Below are 23,930 nucleotides of genomic sequence, written 5' to 3'. Positions count from 1 at the left end.
ATTTCTCCAAGCAATTTCTCATTGATTTTTTCCCATTCGAGGTCGAATTTTATTTCATACGAATCTTCAACGTTGGCAATAGTGACGACCACCGGAGGAAGTTCACCAGGCAACCGACGGCGAAGAACAGACAAATTTTCTTTTCTGGTCACAGAGTCACCAGTAGCTGTAAGGCGTGTGCGCGCGAAAAAGTATAAATACCCCTTTTCGCCAATATCCCGAACTGCGTTTGAGTAAGAAGCCAACGAAATCTGTTCGTCGTCGCATTTAATAAAATTGTTGTTAATGAAGTTATAGGCCAGGTAATGTCCGGATCGTGTATCTTCTCCTAGGTGTACAAGTACACTGTCCAAATTGTACGTTGTCTCATTTAGCTCAAATTTAATACTCGGAAGAATATTCTTGGAACATCTTTATGATCCGAGTATTTGTACCTTGCAAGCCAAATAATCAAATATTTTGGCATATCTTCAAAATGAACTTCTTCTGAAATGCATTGGTTTTGATAAGACGGACAGACCATATCGGAAGGCATGCACTGAAAGTGTTTGATATAGTCAGTAATACAGCATCCATCAGTCAAATCTTCATACATATTTAAAATGATGCATGTCTCTTTAGTACATTGTCCAATTGAAGCCCAGTCACAATTATTGCACGTCCTATGTGATCTTACTGACACTTCGTGATTGTATCCATGATTTTTTTAAGCGGCTAATAGGCCTGATTGAAGTAGGAACTCCTGTGCATCTTGTTGTACACCAAACCTCCAGCCAAGGCACGCACATATCATACGAATACACTTTTCAACAGCTTCATGATTTATTGAAACTAAGTCCACCAGGTTGCGATACACATTCATGATGTTGACAATGACTGGAGATCCTCCTACTTGAGATTTTCTCATAGAATACAGGTTGCGAGTCGTGAAATAAATGGACTGGATTACAGCATTGAACCAACAATTTTGAGAAAAAATTTGGTAACCCCTGAAAGAGTAATCCGTGAAAAGAGTTCTCCAACTTATTTTTTAGGCTAGTATCCATTTTAATCGAACTAACACATAACTCATAAAGAATTTTTCTTTGGTACAGAATGGGATCAGTCGGGTGCTTTTGTTTATTAGAGCAGATCATATTGACTGCCATACACATGTTTACTCCACAACTCATTTGGTCTACCTGAGGGAGCATAACCAGTTGCTCGAATCTGACATATTCTATATTTTCAAATTGTTTTAGGAAGGGCTCGAAATGAATATTTATTTTGCTTTTTAATTCGTCATTATTACCGTCAGCTGAATCAATCAATGTCAGAGAACCGGAAGACGAGCACATATGCAGGACAGTAAAATGATTTTCGTATAATATTGGATAAAATGTATGCTCACGGAGAATCTTGTTATTGGAAGGTGTAGTTAATTCCTGTTTCAAATTAGTGAAGTTTTTTTTATTTTTTTCCCAGATAAAATATGATTAGTGAACAAAGCATCACAAGAACCATAAATATTATTTTCTTGTAGTTCGTTGTAACTGCGAGTCAATTGCTGAATGAACGCGCAAGCAACATTATCGGTCAGCCAGCCGCGATTATGATAAGGATTATTTGAATGCTTTTTTAGGGCACCATGTATTCGTTCTTCCGGTGCTTCGTTAACTGACATCAAATCAGCAAATGTTACAGTCATTCCACTCTCTAGTGTAAGAGCAGGGAGATTGATGGAATTTTCTGCGTATCTCATATCTGCCCAAACTTCAGAGCAAAATATATCAACTCTAGATTGCGAATCAGTAACTCTTGCCAAATTTGCTGAAATGCCAAGTCGTGCAAGCGGGGCTTGGTTGACGTTAATTTGCAGTGGAACTATCTTTTTGGCAGCCGAATAAGTTGTGTAAAATTCTTTATCGCGACGTTTTCGTTTTTTGAAAGTTGATTCGGGAAATTTAATGCTCTTGCCTTTTCCTTTCTGTGATTTAGCGTGGATAATAGAATCTGCGTACTGCTTTTGTGTTATTTGTAATTCCTGAGAATACGTTTTGGTAAACTGATATAAATCAGAGAACCTTTTATGTTTGAATAATACGCGCCTCATCTGTCCAAAATGCTGTTCTATGATTCCTTGAGTTTCGTTGTTATTAAAAATGGTTTGAAACGAACAATCTTTCAAATCATTATACTTGTCGTGATAATTGTCATAAGCCTTTGAATTTTGACCATTAGCATGTCTTTCCAAATTGCTAAGCATCAATTGAGACGTAGATGGTATACGACTGAGAATGTTATTTAAAAATGCCCGAAAATTTTTTTCTGAATAGTAAATGTTGCCTTCCGCAAGTTTCTCATTGTTGCTATGAACTTTGTACAATCTTGATTTTCGAAATGTATCGTATTTAAATTTGTGTCTTAGATAAAATGGGGAATTTCTTTCTTGTTTTTTGTCGATTTTTTTAGAAGACAGAAAAAAATTGTCCCCACTCCCGACTTCTTCTACCATCAAATGTTCATTTTGGTTTTGATTTTCGTTCAAAACAATTCCATTCATCAAAATCTTGAAATGTTTTATTACAACTTGCGAAGATTGCTGACAAGTTGTAACCACCAGCATACTGAACACTATATCATCTAGTTCTTGTAGACTTTCACATTTAAAGCATAGGGTAATCCAATGCATCGCTAAAACCGTGTGGCGTTGGTAATATTTGAGGCACATGATTTTCGCTGCATGCATCGAATGGCTCAAACAGTTGTGTACAATAGTTCGTTCTGCATCTTCTATTGTGGCAATTCCAGTAACAATTCGATAGCATCTTTGATAGTATTCCAATCGCGTTTCGCGGCAAAAAGTTTTCAAAACTGCTATCCAGAGAGCCATTGAGCCATCTATTATCATCATGATTGGCTTTTTATCAAAATTCACGTGTCTGATGGCGTCAAAAACAAATCTCTCTAAAAAATGTCCAATATTCATGGCGCCATGTTCATTCGCTACAAACGTCGCAATTGGCGAAACTAACTTTCCTTTGGTCGGATTCCGTATAAGTAGTGTGTACACTTGAAAATCTTTTGTGTCAGACTTTCGTTTCATCACACTTCCAGTTGCATCAAGATATGTAACATCGTTTCTGCAGGTTTGCTTGTACATTTCAAGCTTTTCGTCCGAATATAGTAACACTTGGTGGATGAACTGTAAATTTCCTCAACAAATGGTCGCCTTCTGACTCCATTTCATTTTTCAGATGTTCTAAATTTTTATTCCAATCGTTGCTGTTTGTTTCGGCATATTTTATATTCCTAAGAGTCGATTTACTGGGCACATTTGTGAAAGAGCCTAGATATCTTTCCTCTGATGTCATTTTATTGTAAAGTTGCCGCTGGAAGCACTTTGACGATTTGGACTCCATTTCTTTATGCATGCCATCCCGCAAATTTCCTCTCACGTATCTCCGGCGAATACATTTCGACTTATGGACTCGATAGCCGATAATGTCAACTGTGCACTCTATGGTATATTTTCGGGAAAATATTAAAATTTTTCCTTCAACTTGACAGTTGCAGCATTTTCTGTGACCGCAATATAAATTAATCTTTCCTTTATAGGCTTCCCCAATTAGAGCACTATCCAAGCTGCGTAGATAGTGATTGGCAACGTAGGGAACGCATTCATTGTAAATTTGCCGGAAAGTTTAAACGCATTCATTGTAAATTTGCCGGAAATGTTTGAGAAATATTTCTGTATAATCTGTGTTCTTGAAGCGGTGCTTAGATCGATGCTCTGAAAGTCGTTTCCATTCATCAAACGTGATTTGAAATTTTCCTTGTCTTTTAATGTAAGTTTTTCTTTTCAACGATTTAATTACTTTTTTATTATACTTTCCCAAACGGTACAGGGGTTTGAAAGATGGAATGCGTTTGCATGAAATATCTTTTGAACAATTTTGAACTGAGTTTACAAATCGTGACTTCCTTGCGCGACCTTTGCCTGTCTTTCGTACAATTATAACGCTATCCGCTGAATCTGCTTGGTCAGATGAGATATTAATCATATACTTTTCATTTCCATGTATTTCTTCTTTAATTTGTTTTGGCGAAATCACCTCACAGCAATTTCCATTCCCATTTTTGGTATGAAATTATATTTTCCTGGTCCTGCCTGTTATTTCTACTTTCTCTCCTTCGCATAAAAAGTTTTGATCCTCCTACGCCCCTTCTGGCGACGAGTCAAACAAGCAAGACGGATGAAACCAATTAAAACAACTTTCGCACTCAACCATAAACTCGCCTGAATATGGTCTTTTGAAAATACAATATAAAACAGTTTCGTCATTCAATTCGCTATTTTCAGTTTATTCTTCGGGAAAATCATTATAATTGTTTTCTTCATCTGGTTTATATCTAGTCAAGTTTTTCATAACTTGGTTTATTTTATGCCTGCTTGCTGTATCATGACGTTGGTGTAACATAGTTTTGGCCATCTTGTAAAAACCCTGAGATTTATTATGTATTTTCGTGGTACTTATTTCCTTTTGCCCTACACTTTTTTTTGAATTGATGCATTTTTCAATATCGTTCAAATTATTTTCGTGAAAGATCTTGAGACAAGAGATGCGTGTGGATGCTGACCTTTTAATCCAACATCCACAAGACTTCAAAAAGTCTTCTCTTTGACCGTCTGATTCGAACTCATTTAAATTTTTCAAAATAAAAAACTCTGACATTCTGGTGATAATTTTTTGCCTATTGGTAAAATACCTGATACGCGGTTCTTTCTTCCTTTTGAAATATTGCTCGCTTTGTTTGCACGGTGCTCTTTAAAGCCTATAACATATAACTAGCTGTCAGCAATGCTAAACTTTATCGCCTTTCTTGTGTTTGTAGTAAGTAAATTGGTTGAAATAATCTCAAAATTACACGTCACATCAAAAACAAAATCTGATCCCATTTATTAACTATGATACGCACACGGTTAATCCGCTAACACCGGGTGCTCATGAAGTCTCAAATGCAAGAATTAACACGGATTGAAATAAACAAAGCTGGTTAGGATTTATAAAGAACTGACTCATTACAAATTACAACGAGACCTCATGAACACCCTCATGTAAGTTCATTACCACGATCCCTTGAGGATAAACTTGGGAGGGATAGGACATGGGGACATGAACTATATATTCTGTAGTTCGCATATAGTACAAGTTTGCCCAAATCAAGGTCGATTCAATCGATTAGTTGTGGATTCAGCAGGTTCGCGAGAACCCGTTCTTGAAATATCTCGGTAATCTGCGAGCCCGTTCATGGTATGTCTTTTTTGTACGTTGAACAAAAATGTATTATACACCGACAATCCATTTTTTACTCATTTGTTGCTCTATCATCAATGCTGGCCACAAGACCTAATAAAATTCTCAAAATATTAACCTAAAATTCTCTCATGAAAACTTCAAAATTCCAATATATCTTATCCACAGAAGTATACCTAAGATTTGTTTCATCGATGATTCACTGAAATGAGAATGCAATTACAATTTATCATATAGTCAATATCTAGTGGGGTATTCAAGATCATAACATCACTCTGACGAGTGTATTTGTAAACTGCGATCAGCTGAATTTATAAAGGCTTTTTTCGAGCTTGCTAAACCCCCAAAACGAGCTAATATTTAGAATCATTCTGGAAAATATACTGCTGAATTTCAATTGCTACTCACCTTCGACATCTGGTTGTTGGCCAGCACTGGAATAAACAAGAGAGCCATGCTCAAATATAAGGACACGTAGCCCCAGTGGCAATAATTTTGATTACGTCATAGCGAAAAAAAAAGTAATAGCCTTCTGGAGAAAAATTTTATCTTTAACCACTGAAAATATCAAAGCAATTGGTCCTGTATTCGAAGAGAAAAGCGATTTTTTAAAAATGGAGACGGAGACAAATAACAATTACAATAACAACAAAATTTTGAAACGATCGTTATGGCCACTAAACGTGTCCAAAAAGAAGATAATGCGATGCATTGGAATACATTCACTCCAATGCGAAACCACGACATACTTCACCAGAATATATTGTGACGTAATAATGAAGATTTCAAGACGACAGTTAAAGAAACCGACGGGGGGCGACTACAGAGTCTAGTTTTAGCACGAAGCATCCAATGGTATATTCAAATCACATCCCCCGAAACCGAAAAGATTCGAAATAATTCCATATTTTGTGAAAAAGTTAAATTTTTTCATATTTGAACATTATCGAACCTCAAAAACTTAATAATTCGATTTTTCATGAAAAAGTTCAAATTTTGTATATTTGAACATTTTCGAACTTCAAAAAGTTCGAAAACTCTTTGAATGTCACCACAATTTTTTTGTTGGAATATATTTTTATGTTAGTCCTCTATCCAATGGTATATTCAAATCTTTGCCCCCGAGACCGGAAAGATTCGAAATAATTCGATATTTTGTGAAAAAGTTAAGTTTTTTTATACTTGAACATTTTCGAACCCCAAAAAGTTCGAAAACTCGTGGGATGTCCCCACAATTTTTTTGTTGGAATATGTTTTTATGTCAGTCCTCTATCCAATGGTATATTCAAATCTTTGCCCCCGAGACCGGAAAGATTCGAAATAATTCGATATTTTGTGAAAAAGTTAAATTTTTTCATTCTTGAACATTTTTGAACCTTAAAATGTTCAAAAACTCTTTGGATGTCACCACAATTTTTTCGTTGGAATATATTTTTATGTTAGTCCTCTATCCAATGGTATATTCAAATCTTTGCCCCCAGGAACGGAAAGATTCGAAATAATTTGATTTTTTATGAAAAAGTTCAATTTTTGTGTTGTTGAACGTTTTCGAACCTCAAAAAGTTCGAAAACTCTGGGAATGTCACCACAATTTCTTTATTTGAATATATTTTTAGGTTAGTCCTCTATCCAATGGTATATTCAAATCTTTGCCCCCGAGACCGAAAAGATTCGAAATAATTCGGTATTTTGTGAAAAAGTTAAATTTTTTCCCACTTGAACATTTTCGAACCTCAAAAAGTTCGAAAACTCGTTGGATGTCACCACAATTTTTTTGTTGGAATATGTTCCTATATTAGTCTTCTATCCAATGGTGTATTCAAATTTTTTCCCCCGAGAACGGAAAGATTCGAAATAATTCGATATTTTGTGAAAAAGTTAAGTTTTTTAATACTTGAACATTTTCGAACCTCAAAAAGTTCTTAAAATCGTGGGATGTCACAACAATTTTTTTGTTGGAATATGTTTTTATGTTAGTCTTCTATCCAATTGTATATTCAAATCTTTGCCCCCAGGAACGGAAAGATTCGAAATAATTCGATTTTTTATGAAAAAGTTCAATTTTTGTGTATTTGAACACTTTCGAACCTCAAAAAGTTCGAAAACTCTTCAGATGTCTCCACAATTTTTTTATTGAAATATGTTCTTATGTTAGTCCTCTATCCAATGGTATATTCAAATCTTTGCCCACGAAACCAAAAAGATTCGAAATAATTCGATATTTTGTAAAAAAAGTTAAATTTTTTCATACTTGAACATTTTCGAACCTCAAATAGTTCGAAAACTCGTGGGATGTCACCACAATTTTTTTGTTGGAATATGTTTTTAAGTTAGTCCTCTATCTAATGGTATATTCAAATCTTTGCCCCCAAAACCGGAAAGATTCGAAATAATTCGATTTTTTTTGGAAAAATATCATTTTTCGTCTACTTGAACATTTTCGAACCTCAAAAAGTTCGAAAACTCTTTGGATATCACAACAATTTTTTTGTTGGAATATGTTCCTATATTAGTCATCTATCCAATGGTTTATTCAAATCTTTGCCCCCAGGACTGGAAAGATTCGGAATAATTCGATTTTTTATGAAAAAGTTCAATTTTTGAGTATTTGAACATTTTCGAACCTCAAAAGTTCAAAAACACTTCGGATGTCACTACAATTTTTTTGTTGAAATACATTCTTATGTTAGTCCTCTATCCAATGGTATATTCAAATCTTTCCCCCCAAGACCGGTAAGATTCGAAATAATTCGGTTTTTCCTGAAAAAGTTCAATTTTTGTGTATTTGAACATTTTCGAACCTCAAAAAGTTCGAAAACTCGTGGGATGTTACTGCAATTTATTCGTTGGAATAAGTTCTATTAGAAGGCTTCTATCCAATGGTGTTTTTGAATTTTTTTCCCCTGTGACCGAAAAAATTCGAAATAGTTCAATTATTTCGTAGAAAATCACGGCCACACTTCGATATGACATTCGGTACAACTTTTTCAAGATTTGGCTGGAATTTTGCTGGCATTGCGGTGGCCCAATAACCCTGCTAAAACGATAACAAACAGTGAAAAACCGTCTAAAACACCAAAAACCCTACTAAAACGCTTAAAAACACTGAAAAGCCGTCTAAAGGCACCATAAAGCCGACTAAAACGCTCGAAAACAGGGAAAACCGTCTAAAAACACCAAAAGCCCTGCTAAAACGCTTGAAAACAGTGAAAACCCGAACAAAAACACCAAAAACCCTTTTAAAATGTTTAAAAACAGTGAAAAACCGTGTGAAAACACCAAAAACTAAAACGCCTAAAACGCCTAAAAACCGTGAAAAACCGTCTAAAAACACCAAAAACCTGCTAAAACGCTTAAAAACCGTGAAAAACAATTTCGATTCATCCGCTCTTGTTACTTGTGCACTGCGCATCGCACACACACACTCGGCGGGTCTCAAAATTCTCTCGCTTTACAAAAATCTAGATCACTATGTAAATAATTGATTGATAACTCGCTAATTATACGACATAATTTGCCCAAAATCAATAGGCTTATGGTCCGAGATAAGGTTGATGGACTTGCAAAATCTGGAGCAGATTCAATCTCGCATTCGTGAGATATCGCGTGCATCTGACAGACATACAGACAAATACCTATCAACATACTTACCGATAAAAATCGACAAGTAAAAACCGTCTAAAAACACCAAAATCGCCGCTAAAACGCTTAAAAACACTGAAAAGCCGTATAAAGGCACCATAACGCCTACTAAAACCCTTCTAAAATGTTTAAAAACAGTGAAAAACCGTGTGAAAACACCAAAAACCCTTCTAAAAAGCCTAAAAATCGTGAAAAACCGTCTAAAAACACCAAAAACCCTGCTAAAACGCTTGAAAACAGTGGAAAACCGTCTAAATACACTAAAATCTTTGATAAAACGCTTAAAACATTGAAAAACCGTGTGAAAACAACAAAAATCCTGCTGAAACGCTTACAAAGAGTGAAAAACCGTCTAAAAACACAGTGGTGATTTATGTATTAAAATCTAGCAACGCCTAAAACAGCCACGACATTTGACCCTGCTGACGTATACTGATCGTCCTTTAGAAGCATGGTGTTTTGAATTTGAACGTCATTCTTTGGTTTGTGCTGCTTTAAGACTCTTAGTCGACGTTTGAGCTAATAAAAGCCTAGTATACAAGTTTGTTTCTTTCTGTATTAGGTTCGCCTCAATTTTATTAGCTCAAAACTTAAACTTGAAACGATTAACTGGTTTCCCGAAAGCAATGGCAACTTCCGACGAAAAACTTTTTCGAGTGCCAGTGCTTGATGTCTTGCCGAATAAAGTTGGAGCTCTGAAAGTATTTTCCCATTGGGACAGAATGCTTACAAATTACTTAACAGCTGTGGAATCCAACAGATCCACGGAAGATGTTTCAAGGCAAATCAACAAATGTGCTATCATGGGTGGATATTTATCACCTGACGCGTTTTCCTTTGTGGAAGATGTGGATGTGTATGATGAAGCTATGGTGATATTGCGCAAACATTATCAAAGAAAGAAGTATATCATATATGCAAGGCACACGCTGGCCACACGGATTCAGTTGAGCAGTGAAACTATCTCCGAATTTTCCCAGGCGCTCAGGTCGCTTGCGAAAGATTGTAATTTCAAAGCAGTCAGCGCCGAGCAACACAGAGAGAAGGCGCTAAGAGATGCGTTTATAACAGGGCTATGTTCCGCTAATATTCGACAAAGATTGCTAGAATATGACGAATTATCACTGGAAAAAGCCATTCAAATTGCTGATTCTTTGGAACGAGCCGAGAAATTTTCGCATTCGTACCAGCAATCATTGCCTCATCAAGCAACCGTTACTTCAATGGATGATAAATTTTCGGTAAACAAAGAAGACCAATTTTCTGAGTTTGGCTCTAATAGTGACCAACACGTAGCTGCTGCAAGAAGTACTTACGGAACAAAAGTTAACCGTAGAAGGTGTTATTTTTGCGGACGAATTCATGCTTTAAATCGACTGAAGTGCCCTGCTAGAAACGCAGAGTGTTTTAATTGTGGTCTTCGAGGACATTTTGCAACAGTTTGTGGTAAAGCGAAGAAATCGGTTGCTACCGTAAACGATTTGCACCTGACTTCAATTATAGCTGATATTCATACTTCGTTGTCACGATCGACGATTACTGCTAAAATTGCGGAAAACCCTCTGATGGCTCTGCTAGACTCCGGTGCTTCACAGAGTTACATAAAGGCATCCGTGGCAAGAAGTCTTGGCCTCACCCTCTACGGTCCAAATACTGTAATTGCACTTGCTTCGAACGAATCAGTTGCACAAACCATTGGGTTTGTGGACGCACCGCTAAAGATTGGAACGAGAGTTTATGATGCAATGAAGTTTGGTGTTGGGGAAAATCTGTATACGGACATCATACTAGGCCAAGTTATTTTAGGCAAACATCAAAAGGTTGTCTTCGAATTCAACGGAGACCTCGACTCCTTGTACGTTGGTAAAGAGGTCTGCAATTTGGCTAGTGCAAAAGTAAGTGAACCTTTACGTATTTTTCGATTTGTTGACGATAACTGTAAGCCAATTGCTGTCAGGTCCCGAAACTACAGTTCCGATTATCTAAAGTTCATCAAAGATGAGATTGCTCGTTTGTTGCGGGAGGGCATCATGGAACGGTCAGAGTCGCCGTGGCGCGCTCAAGTATTGGTCACCAAAGACCAAAGACATAAAAAAACGTCTTGTTATTGACTATTCACAAACAATAAATAGATACACTGCTCTTGACGCGTATCCCTTGCCTCGCATAAACAATATAATTAACGAGGTTGCTAAAGGAGAGATTTACAGTACCATTGATTTACGTTCGGCTTATCACCAAATTCCTATTTCTGACGTTGACAGACCTTACACTGGGTTCGAAGCTGCTGGCTCTTTATATCAATTTTGCAGGGTCCCTTTTGGAGTGACTAATGGAGTGGCTTTATTTCAGAGATACATGGACTCTTTCATCGAGCGTGAAAATCTTGAAGGCACCCTTGCTTACTTAGATAACGTCACAATTTTGGGGGATGATCAACCACAACATGATAAACGATTGAAAGCTTTTATGAATGCTGCGGAGCTGCAAGGTTTGACATTAAATAAAAATAAGTCTGTATTTTCAGTGACTGAACTGAAATTCCTTGGGCATTTGGTATCACACGGCAAAATTCGGCCAGATCCTGATCATTTACATCCTCTTATTAATCTTAAACCACCTAGAAATGGAAGTAATTTGAAACGTTGCTTGGGATTATTTGCCTACTATTCGAAATGGATATCTAAATTTTCTAAAAAATTAAAGCCACTTTCAACTAATACATCATTTCCCTTCAAAGGCAAAGCTTTATCTTCTTTTAATCAACTGAAAGCTGATTTGTTAAAAGCGTGCTTGTGGTGCATATATGAAGATGAACCGTTTGTTATTGAGTGTGATGCATCCAAATTTGCAATTGCAGCCATATTGAGTCAAAAAGAAAGGCCGGTTGCCTTTAACTCTCGAACACTCGGTAAGTCGGAATTAAGGCATCCGGCCGTAGAAAAAGAAGCGGCGGCGATTGTTGAAGCTGTAAGAAAATGGGGATATCTTTTGCATGGGAAAAGGTTTAAACTGATAACTGATCAAAAGGCTTTGGCATACATTTCTCGGAAAAATCATAAAAGTAAAATTAAGAATACAAAATTAAAATTGTGGAAACTAGAACTTTCCATATTTGACTATGAAATTGTTCATCGCCCAGGTGTAGAAAATTTGGCACCAGACGCATTGTCAAGAATTTGTGCTAGCAACGCTTGTTGTACAATGAGTCTAAGAGAAGTTCATACTCAATTGGGCCATCCTGGTGTTCGTCGATTACTTCATTTCATTTGCTCTAAATCTTTGCCATTTTCTGTTGACGATGTGAAGAGAGAATGCGCCAATTGTCGACAATGTGCCCAAATAAAACTTAAAGCCACGACATTTGACCCTGCTGACGTATACTGTTCGTCCTTTAGTAGCATGGTGTTTTGATTTTGAAAGTCATTCTTTGGTTTGTGCTGCTTTAAGACTATTAGTCGACGTTTGAGCTAATAAAAGCCTAGTATACAAGTTTGTTTCTTTCTGTATTAGGTTCGCCTCAAACACCAAGAATCTTGCTATAACGCTTAAAACAGTGAAAAACCGTCAAAAAACACCAAGAACCCGGCTAAAACGTTTAAAAACATTGAAAAACCATCTAAAAACACCAAGAACCTTGCTTAAACGCTTAAAAGCACTGAAAAGCCGTCTAAAAACACCAAAAACCCTGCTAAAACGTTTAAAAATTGTGGAAAACCGTCTAAAAACACCAATAACCCCGCAAACACGATTAAAAGCAGTGAAAAACCGCCAAAAACATCAAAAACCTTGCTAAAGCGCTTGAAAACAGTGGAAACCGTCTAAAAACACCAAAAACCCTGCTAAAACGTTTAAAAATTGTGGAAAACCCTCTAAAAACTCCAATAACCCTGCTAAAACGATTAAAAACAGTGAAAAACCGCCTAAAACCCTTCTAAAACGCTTAAAAACAGTGGAAAACCGTCTAAAAACACCAAAAACCCTGCTAAAACGCTTGAAAACAGTGAAAACCCGTTGAAAAACACCGAAAACCTTTCTAAAATGTTTAAAAACAGTGAAAAATTGTGTGAAAAAACCTAGATAAAACGCTTAAAAATCGTCCAAAAACACCAATAACCCTGCTAAAACGATAACAAACATTGAATAACCGTCTAAAACACCGAAAGCCATGCTAAAACGCTTAAAGACAGTAAAAAAGGGTCCAAAAACACCAAAAACCCTGCTAAAACGCTTGAAAATAGTGAAAAACCGTCTAAAAACACCAAAAACCCTGCTAAAACGCTCGAAAACAGTGAAAACCCGTCTAAAAACACCAAAAACCCTGCTGAAACGCCTAAAAACAGTGAAAAACCGTGTGAAAACACGAAAAACTCTGCTAAAACGCCTAAAAACCGTGAAAAACCGTCTAAAAACACCAAAAACCTGCTAAAACGCTTAAAAACCGTGAAAAACCGTCTAAAAACACCAAAAACGCTTAAAAACAGTGCAAAGCCGTCTATAAACACCAAAAACCCTACTAAAACGATTACAAACAGTGAAAAACCGTCTAAAACACCGAAAACCCTGCTAAAACGCTTAAAAACAGTAAAAAAGGGTCTAAAAACACCAAAACCCTGCTAAAACGGTTGAAAATAGTGAAAACCCGTCTAAAAACACCAAAAACCCTGCTAAAACGCTTGAAAACAGAGGAAAACCGTCTAAAAAAACTAAAATCCTTGCTAAAACGCCTAAAAACAGTGAAAAACCGTGTGAAAACATTAAAAACCCTGCTGAAATGCTTAAAAACAGTGAAAAACCGTCTAAAAACAACAAGAACCCTGCTATAACGCTTGAAAACAGTGAAAAACCGTCAAAAAACACCAAGAACCTTGCTAAAATGCTTAAAAACAGTGAAAAACCATCTAAAAACACCAAGAACCTTGGTTAAACGCTTTAAAAGTGTGAAAAACTGTCTAAAAACACCAAAAACTCTGCTAAAACGCTTAAAAACCGATAAAAATCGTCCAAATACCCCGAAAACTCTTGAAAACAGTGAAAACCGAAACTCTGCTAAATGTCTTAAAAACAGTGGAAAACTGGCGAAAATCACCAATAACCCTACTAAAACGCTCAAAAACAGTGAAAAACCATCTAAAACACCGAAAACCTTGCTAAAACGCTCAAAAAAAGTGAAAAACCGTCTAAAAACACCAAAAACCCTGCTAAAACGCTTAAAAATAGTAAACGAGAATATCGGTTGGAAACCGAAAACTTATCGATCGATAGTTAAGGGATCTCTCAAAACAAAAACTGCAGTTTCGATTCATCCGCTCTTGTTACTTGTGCACTGCGCATCGCACACACACACTCGGCGGGTCTCAAAATTCTCTCGCTTTACAAAAATCTAGATCACTATATCAATAATTGATTGATAACTCGCTAATTATACGACATAATTTGCCCAAAATCAATAGGCTTATGGTCCGAGATAAGGTTGATGGACTTGCAAAATCTGGAGCAGATTCAATCTCGCATTCGTGAGATATCGCGTGCATCTGACAGACATACAGACAAATACCTATCAACATACTTACCGATAAAAATCGACAAGTAAAAACCGTCTAAAAACACCAAAATCGCCGCTAAAACGCTTAAAAACACTGAAAAGCCGTATAAAGGCACCATAACGCCTACTAAAACCCTTCTAAAATGTTTAAAAACAGTGAAAAACCGTGTGAAAACACCAAAAACCCTGCTAAAACGCCTAAAAATCGTGAAAAACCGTCTAAAAACACCAAAAACCCTGCTAAAACGCTTGAAAACAGAGGAATACCGTCTAAATACACTAAAATCTTTGCTAAAACGCTTAAAAACATTGAAAAACCGTGTGAAAACAACAAAAATCCTGCTGAAACGCTTACAAAGAGTGAAAAACCGTCTAAAAACACAGTGGTGATTTATGTATTAAAATCTAGCAACGCCTAAAACAGCCACGACATTTGACCCTGCTGACGTATACTGTTCGTCCTTTAGAAGCATGGTGTTTTGAATTTGAACGTCATTCTTTGGTTTGTGCTGCTTTAAGACTCTTAGTCGACGTTTGAGCTAATAAAAGCCTAGTATACAAGTTTGTTTCTTTCTGTATTAGGTTCACCTCAATTTTATTAGCTCAAAACTTAAACTTGAAACGATTAACTGGTTTCCCGAAAGCAATGGCAACTTCCGACGAAAAACTTTTTCGAGTGCCAGTGCTTGATGTCTTGCCAAATAAAGTTGGAGCTCTGAAAGTATTTTCCCATTGGGACAGAATGCTTACAAATTACTTAACAGCTGTGGAATCCAACAGATCCACGGAAGATGTGGATGTGTATGATGAAGCTATGGTGATATTGCGCAAACATTATCAAAGAAAGAAGTATATCATATATGCAAGGCATATGCTGGCCACACGGATTCAGTTGAGCAGTGAAACTATCTCCGAATTTTCCCAGGCGCTCAGGTCGCTTGCGAAAGATTGTAATTTCAAAGCAGTCAGCGCCGAGCAACACAGAGAGAAGGCGCTAAGAGATGCGTTTATAACAGGGCTATGTTCCGCTAATATTCGACAAAGATTGCTAGAATATGACGATTTATCACTGGAAAAAGCCATTCAAATTGCTGATTCTTTGGAACGAGCCGAGAAATTTTCGCATTCGTACCAGCAATCATTGCCTCATCAAGCAACCGTTACATCAATGGATGATAAATTTTCGGTAAACAAAGAAGACCAATTTTCTGAGTTTGGCTCTAATAGTGACCAACACGTAGCTGCTGCAAGAAGTACTTACGGAACAAAAGTTAACCGTAGAAGGTGTTATTTTTGCGGACGAATTCATGCTTTAAATCGACTGAAGTGCCCTGCTAGAAACGCAGAGTGTTTTAATTGTGGTCTTCGAGGACATTTTGCAACAGTTTGTGGTAAAGCGAAGAAATCGGTTGCTACCGTAAACGATTTGCACCTGACTTCAATTATAGCTGATATTCATACTTCGTTGTCACGATCGACGATTACTGCTAAAATTGCGGAAAAACCCTCTGATGGCTCTGCTAGACTCCGGTGCTTCACAGAGTTACATAAAGGCATCCGTGGCAAGAAGTCTTGGCCTCACCCTCTACGGTCCAAATACTGTAATTGCACTTGCTTCGAACGAATCAGTTGCACAAACCATTGGGTTTGTGGACGCACCGCTAAAGATTGGAACGAGAGTTTATGATGCAATGAAGTTTGGTGTTGTGGAAAATCTGTGTACGGACATCATACTAGGCCAAGTTATTTTAGGCAAACATCAAAAGGTTGTCTTCGAATTCAACGGAGACCTCGACTCCTTGTACGTTGGTAAAGAGGTCTGCAATTTGGCTAGTGCAAAAGTAAGTGAACCTTTACGTATTTTTCGATTTGTTGACGATAACTGTAAGCCAATTGCTGTCAGGTCCCGAAACTACAGTTCCGATTATCTAAAGTTCATCAAAGATGAGATTGCTCGTTTGTTGCGGGAGGGCATCATGGAACGGTCAGAGTCGCCGTGGCGCGCTCAAGTATTGGTCACCAAAGACCAAAGACATAAAAAAACGTCTTGTTATTGACTATTCACAAACAATAAATAGATACACTGCTCTTGACGCGTATCCCTTGCCTCGCATAAACAATATAATTAACGAGGTTGCTAAAGGAGAGATTTACAGTACCATTGATTTACGTTCGGCTTATCACCAAATTCCTATTTCTGACGTTGACAGACCTTACACTGGGTTCGAAGCTGCTGGCTCTTTATATCAATTTTGCAGGGTCCCTTTTGGAGTGACTAATGGAGTGGCTTTATTTCAGAGATACATGGACTCTTTCATCGAGCGTGAAAATCTTGAAGGCACCCTTGCTTACTTAGATAACGTCACAATTTTGGGGGATGATCAACCACAACATGATAAACGATTGAAAGCTTTTATGAATGCTGCGGAGCGGCAAGGTTTGACATTAAATAAAAATAAGTCTGTATTTTCAGTGACTGAACTGAAATTCCTTGGGCATTTGGTATCACACGGCAAAATTCGGCCAGATCCTGATCATTTACATCCTCTTATTAATCTTAAACCACCTAGAAATGGAAGTAATTTGAAACGTTGCTTGGGATTATTTGCCTACTATTCGAAATGGATATCTAAATTTTCTAAAAAATTAAAGCCACTTTCAACTAATACATCATTTCCCCTCAAAGGCAAAGCTTTATCTTCTTTTAATCAACTGAAAGCTGATTTGTTAAAAGCGTGCTTGTGGTGCATATATGAAGATGAACCGTTTGTTATTGAGTGTGATGCATCCAAATTTGCAATTGCAGCCATATTGAGTCAAAAAGAAAGGCCGGTTGCCTTTAACTCTCGAACACTCGGTAAGTCGGAATTAAGGCATCCGGCCGTAGAAAAAGAAGCGGCGGCGATTGTTGAAGCTGTAAGAAAATGGGGATATCTTTTGCATGGGAAAAGGTTTAAACTGATAACTGAACAAAAGGCTTTGGCATACATTTCTCGGAAAAATCATAAAAGTAAAATTAAGAATACAAAATTAAAATTGTGGAAACTAGAACTTTCCATATTTGACTATGAAATTGTTCATCGCCCAGGTGTAGAAAATTTGGCACCAGACGCATTGTCAAGAATTTGTGCTAGCAACGCTTGTTGTACAATGAGTCTAAGAGAAGTTCATACTCAATTGGGCCATCCTGGTGTTCGTCGATTACTTCATTTCATTCGCTCTAAATCTTTGCCCTTTTCTGTTGACGATGTGAAGAGAGAATGCGCCAATTGTCGACAATGTGCCCAAATAAAACTTAAAGCCACGACATTTGACCCTGCTGACGTATACTGTTCGTCCTTTAGTAGCATGGTGTTTTGATTTTGAAAGTCATTCTTTGGTTTGTGCTGCTTTAAGACTATTAGTCGACGTTTGAGCTAATAAAAGCCTAGTATACAAGTTTGTTTCTTTCTGTATTAGGTTCGCCTCAAACACCAAGAATCTTGCTATAACGCTTAAAACAGTGAAAAACCGTCAAAAAACACCAAGAACCCGGCTAAAACGTTTAAAAACATTGAAAAACCATCTAAAAACACCAAGAACCTTGCTTAAACGCTTAAAAGCACTGAAAAGCCGTCTAAAAACACCAAAAACCCTGCTAAAACGTTTAAAAATTGTGGAAAACCGTCTAAAAACACCAATAACCCCGCAAACACGATTAAAAGCAGTGAAAAACCGCCAAAAACATCAAAAACCTTGCTAAAGCGCTTGAAAACAGTGGAAACCGTCTAAAAACACCAAAAACCCTGCTAAAACGTTTAAAAATTGTGGAAAACCCTCTAAAAACTCCAATAACCCTGCTAAAACGATTAAAAACAGTGAAAAACCGCCTAAAACCCTTCTAAAACGCTTAAAAACAGTGGAAAACCGTCTAAAAACACCAAAAACCCTGCTAAAATGTTTAAAAACAGTGAAAAATTGTGTGAAAAAACCTAGATAAAACGCTTAAAAATCGTCCCAAAACACCAATAACCCTGCTAAAACGATAACAAACATTGAATAACCGTCTAAAACACCGAAAGCCATGCTAAAACGCTTAAAGACAGTAAAAAAGGGTCCAAAAACACCAAAAACCCTGCTAAAACGCTTGAAAATAGTGAAAAACCGTCTAAAAACACCAAAAACCCTGCTAAAACGCTCGAAAACAGTGAAAACCCGTCTAAAAACACCAAAAACCCTGCTGAAACGCCTAAAAACAGTGAAAAACCGTGTGAAAACACGAAAAACTCTGCTAAAACGCCTAAAAACCGTGAAAAACCGTCTAAAAACACCAAAAACCTGCTAAAACGCTTAAAAACCGTGAAAAACCGTCTAAAAACATCAAAAACGCTTAAAAACAGTGCAAAGCCGTCTATAAACACTAAAAACCCTACTAAAACGATTACAAACAGTGAAAAACCGTCTAAAACACCGAAAACCCTGCTAAAACGCTTAAAAACAGTAAAAAAGGGTCTAAAAACACCAAAACCCTGCTAAAACGGATGAAAATAGTGAAAACCCGTCTAAAAACACCAAAAACCCTGCTAAAACGCTTGAAAACAGATGAAAACCGTCTAAAAAAACTAAAATCCTTGCTAAACGCCTAAAAACAGTGAAAAACCGTGTGAAAACATTAAAAACCCTGCTGAAATGCTTAAAAACAGTGAAAAACCGTCTAAAAACAACAAGAACCCTGCTATAACGCTTGAAAACAGTGAAAAACCGTCAAAAAACACCAAGAACCTTGCTAAAATGCTTAAAAACAGTGAAAAACCATCTAAAAACACCAAGAACCTTGCTTAAACGCTTTAAAAATGTGAAAAACTGTCTGAAAACACCAAAAACTCTGCTAAAACGCTTAAAAACCGATAAAAACCGTCCAAATACCCCAAAAACTCTTGAAAACAGTGAAAACCGAAACTCTGCTAAATGTCTTAAAAACAGTGGAAAACTGGCGAAAATCACCAATAACCCTACTAAAACGCTCAAAAACAGTGAAAAACCATCTAAAACACCGAAAACCTTGCTAAAACGCTCAAAAAAAGTGAAAAACCGTCTAAAAACACCAAAAACCCTGCTAAAACGCTTAAAAATAGTAAACGAGAATATCGGTTGGAAACCGAAAACTTATCGATCGATAGTTAAGGGATCTCTCAAAACAAAAACTGCAGTTTCGATTCATCCGCTCTTGTTACTTGTGCACTACTCGGCGGGTCTCAAAATTCTCTCGCTTTACAAAAATCTAGATCACTATATCAATAATTGATTGATAACTCGCTAATTATACGACATAATTTGCCCAAAATCAATAGGCTTATGGTCCGAGATAAGGTTGATGGACTTGCAAAATCTGGAGCAGATTCAATCTCGCATTCGTGAGATATCGCGTGCATCTGACAGACATACAGACAAATACCTATCAACATACTTACCGATAAAAATCGACAAGTAAAAACCGTCTAAAAACACCAAAATCGCCGCTAAAACGCTTAAAAACACTGAAAAGCCGTATAAAGGCACCATAACGCCTACTAAAACCCTTCTAAAATGTTTAAAAACAGTGAAAAACCGTGTAAAAACACCAAAAACACTGCTAAAACGCCTAAAAATCGTGAAAAACCGTCTAAAAACACCAAAAACCCTGCTAAAACGCTTGAAAACAGTGGAATACCGTCTAAATACACTAAAATCTTTGCTAAAACGCTTAAAAACATTGAAAAACCGTGTGAAAACAACAAAAATCCTGCTGAAACGCTTACAAAGAGTGAAAAACCGTCTAAAAACACAGTGGTGATTTATGTATTAAAATCTAGCAACGCCTAAAACAGCCACGACATTTGACCCTGCTGACGTATACTGTTTGTCCTTTAGAAGCATGGTGTTTTGAATTTGAACGTCATTCTTTGGTTTGTGCTGCTTTAAGACTCTTAGTCGACGTTTGAGCTAATAAAAGCCTAGTATACAAGTTTGTTTCTTTCTGTATTAGGTTCGCCTCAATTTTATTAGCTCAAAACTTAAACTTGAAACGATTAACTGGTTTCCCGAAAGCAATGGCAACTTCCGACGAAAAACTTTTTCGAGTGCCAGTGCTTGATGTCTTGCCAAATAAAGTTGGAGCTCTGAAAGTATTTTCCCATTGGGACAGAATGCTTACAAATTACTTAACAGCTGTGGAATCCAACAGATCCACGGAAGATGTTTCAAGGCAAATACACAAATGTGCTATCATGGGTGGATATTTATCACCTGACGCGTTTTCCTTTGTGGAAGATGTGGATGTGTATGATGAAGCTATGGTGATATTGCGCAAACATTATCAAAGAAAGAAGTATATCATATATGCAAGGCACACGCTGGCCACACGGATTCAGTTGAGCAGTGAAACTATCTCCGAATTTTCCCAGGCGCTCAGGTCGCTTGCGAAAGATTGTAATTTCAAAGCAGTCAGCGCCGAGCAACACAGAGAGAAGGCGCTAAGAGATGCGTTTATAACAGGGCTATGTTCCGCTAATATTCGACAAAGATTGCTAGAATATGACGAATTATCACTGGAAAAAGCCATTCAAATTGCTGATTCTTTGGAACGAGCCGAGAAATTTTCGCATTCGTACCAGCAATCATTGCCTCATCAAGCAACCGTTACATCAATGGATGATAAATTTTCGGTAAACAAAGAAGACCAATTTTCTGAGTTTGGCTCTAATAGTGACCAACACGTAGCTGCTGCAAGAAGTACTTACGGAACAAAAGTTAACCGTAGAAGGTGTTATTTTTGCGGACGAATTCTTGCTTTAAATCGACTGAAGTGCCCTGCTAGAAACGCAGAGTGTTTTAATTGTGGTCTTCGAGGACATTTTGCAACAGTTTGTGGTAAAGCGAAGAAATCGGTTGCTACCGTAAACGATTTGCACCTGACTTCAATTATAGCTGATATTCCTACTTCGTTGTCACGATCGACGATTACTGCTAAAATTGCGGAAAACCCTCTGATGGCTCTGCTAGACTCCGGTGCTTCACAGAGTTACATAAAGGCATCCGTGGCAAGAAGTCTTGGCCTCACCCTCTACGGTCCAAATACTGTAATTGCACTTGCTTCGAACGAATCAGTTGCACAAACCATTGGGTTTGTGGACGCACCGCTAAAGATTGGAACGAGAGTTTATGATGCAATGAAGTTTGGTGTTGTGGAAAATCTGTGTACGGACATCATACTAGGCCAAGTTATTTTAGGCAAACATCAAAAGGTTGTCTTCGAATTCAACGGAGACCTCGACTCCTTGTACGTTGGTAAAGAGGTCTGCAATTTGGCTAGTGCAAAAGTAAGTGAACCTTTACGTATTTTTCGATTTGTTGACGATAACTGTAAGCCAATTGCTGTCAGGTCCCGAAACTACAGTTCCGATTATCTAAAGTTCATCAAAGATGAGATTGCTCGTTTGTTGCGGGAGGGCATCATGGAACGGTCAGAGTCGCCGTGGCGCGCTCAAGTATTGGTCACCAAAGACCAAAGACATAAAAAAACGTCTTGTTATTGACTATTCACAAACAATAAATAGATACACTGCTCTTGACGCGTATCCCTTGCCTCGCATAAACAATATAATTAACGAGGTTGCTAAAGGAGAGATTTACAGTACCATTGATTTACGTTCGGCTTATCACCAAATTCCTATTTCTGACGTTGACAGACCTTACACTGGGTTCGAAGCTGCTGGCTCTTTATATCAATTTTGCAGGGTCCCTTTTGGAGTGACTAATGGAGTGGCTTTATTTCAGAGATACATGGACTCTTTCATCGAGCGTGAAAATCTTGAAGGCACCCTTGCTTACTTAGATAACGTCACAATTTTGGGGGATGATCAACCACAACATGATAAACGATTGAAAGCTTTTATGAATGCTGCGGAGCGGCAAGGTTTGACATTAAATAAAAATAAGTCTGTATTTTCAGTGACTGAACTGAAATTCCTTGGGCATTTGGTATCACACGGCAAAACTCGGCCATATCCTGATCATTTACATCCTCTTATTAATCTTAAACCACCTAGAAATGGAAGTAATTTGAAACGTTGCTTGGAATTATTTGCCTACTATTCGAAATGGATATCTAAATTTTCTAAAAAATTAAAGCCACTTTCAACTAATACATCATTTCCCCTTAAAGGCAAAGCTTTATCTTCTTTTAATCAACTGAAAGCTGATTTGTTAAAAGCGTGCTTGTGGTGCATATATGAAGATGAACCGTTTGTTATTGAGTGTGATGCATCCAAATTTGCAATTGCAGCCATATTGAGTCAAAAAGAAAGGCCGGTTGCCTTTAACTCTCGAACACTCGGTAAGTCGGAATTAAGGCATCCGGCCGTAGAAAAAGAAGCGGCGGCGATTGTTGAAGCTGTAAGAAAATGGGGATATCTTTTGCATGGGAAAAGGTTTAAACTGATAACTGATCAAAAGGCTTTGGCATACATTTCTCGGAAAAACCATAAAAGTAAAATTAAGAATACAAAATTAAAATTGTGGAAACTAGAACTTTCCATATTTGACTATGAAATTGTTCATCGCCCAGGTGTAGAAAATTTGGCACCAGACGCATTGTCAAGAATTTGTGCTAGCAACGCTTGTTGTACAATGAGTCTAAGAGAAGTTCATACTCAATTGGGCCATCCTGGTGTTCGTCGATTACTTCATTTCATTCGCTCTAAATCTTTGCCCTTTTCTGTTGACGATGTGAAGAGAGAATGCGCCAATTGTCAACAATGTGCCCAAATAAAACTTAAAGCCACGACATTTGACCCTGCTGACGTATACTGTTCGTCCTTTAGTAGCATGGTGTTTTGATTTTGAAAGTCATTCTTTGGTTTGTGCTGCTTTAAGACTATTAGTCGACGTTTGAGCTAATAAAAGCCTAGTATACAAGTTTCTTTCTTTCTGTATTAGGTTCGCCTCAAACACCAAGAATCTTGCTATAACGCTTAAAACAGTGAAAAACCGTCAAAAAACACCAAGAACCCGGCTAAAACGTTTAAAAACATTGAAAAACCATCTAAAAACACCAAGAACCTTGCTTAAACGCTTAAAAGCACTGAAAAGCCGTCTAAAAACACCAAAAACCCTGCTAAAACGTTTAAAAATTGTGGAAAACCGTCTAAAAACACCAATAACCCCGCAAACACGATTAAAAGCAGTGAAAAACCGCCAAAAACATCGAAAACCTTGCTAAAGCGCTTGAAAACAGTGGAAACCGTCTAAAAACACCAAAAACCCTGCTAAAACGTATAAAAATTGTGGAAAACCCTCTAAAAACTCCAATAACCCTGCTAAAACGATTAAAAACAGTGAAAAACCGCCTAAAACCCTTCTAAAACGCTTAAAAACAGTGGAAAACCGTCTAAAAACACCAAAAACCCTGCTAAAACGCTTGAAAACAG

General features: G+C 37.3%; 2 protein-coding genes across 2 annotated transcripts; both read left to right on the top strand.

The window, feature by feature from the left end:
- The first annotated feature begins 9,565 nt into the window (after positions 1–9,565).
- Positions 9,566–12,353, top strand: LOC144424418 (uncharacterized). The gene is made up of 2 exons (XM_078113750.1): positions 9,566–10,977; positions 11,072–12,353. Exons 1-2 carry the CDS (start codon positions 9,566–9,568, stop codon positions 12,351–12,353), a joined length of 2,694 nt encoding a protein of 897 aa, XP_077969876.1.
- Positions 12,354–20,552: 8,199 nt separating this feature from the next.
- Positions 20,553–23,340, top strand: LOC144424417 (uncharacterized). The gene is made up of 2 exons (XM_078113749.1): positions 20,553–21,964; positions 22,059–23,340. Exons 1-2 carry the CDS (start codon positions 20,553–20,555, stop codon positions 23,338–23,340), a joined length of 2,694 nt encoding a protein of 897 aa, XP_077969875.1.
- Positions 23,341–23,930: the final 590 nt, after the last annotated feature.

Source organism: Styela clava, chromosome 6, assembly GCF_964204865.1.
Source record: "Styela clava chromosome 6, kaStyClav1.hap1.2, whole genome shotgun sequence".
In the NCBI taxonomy this organism is placed as follows: domain Eukaryota; kingdom Metazoa; phylum Chordata; class Ascidiacea; order Stolidobranchia; family Styelidae; genus Styela; species Styela clava.
Note: the sequence above shows the minus strand (reverse complement) of the source record. Positions and strands in the feature narration are given on the sequence as shown.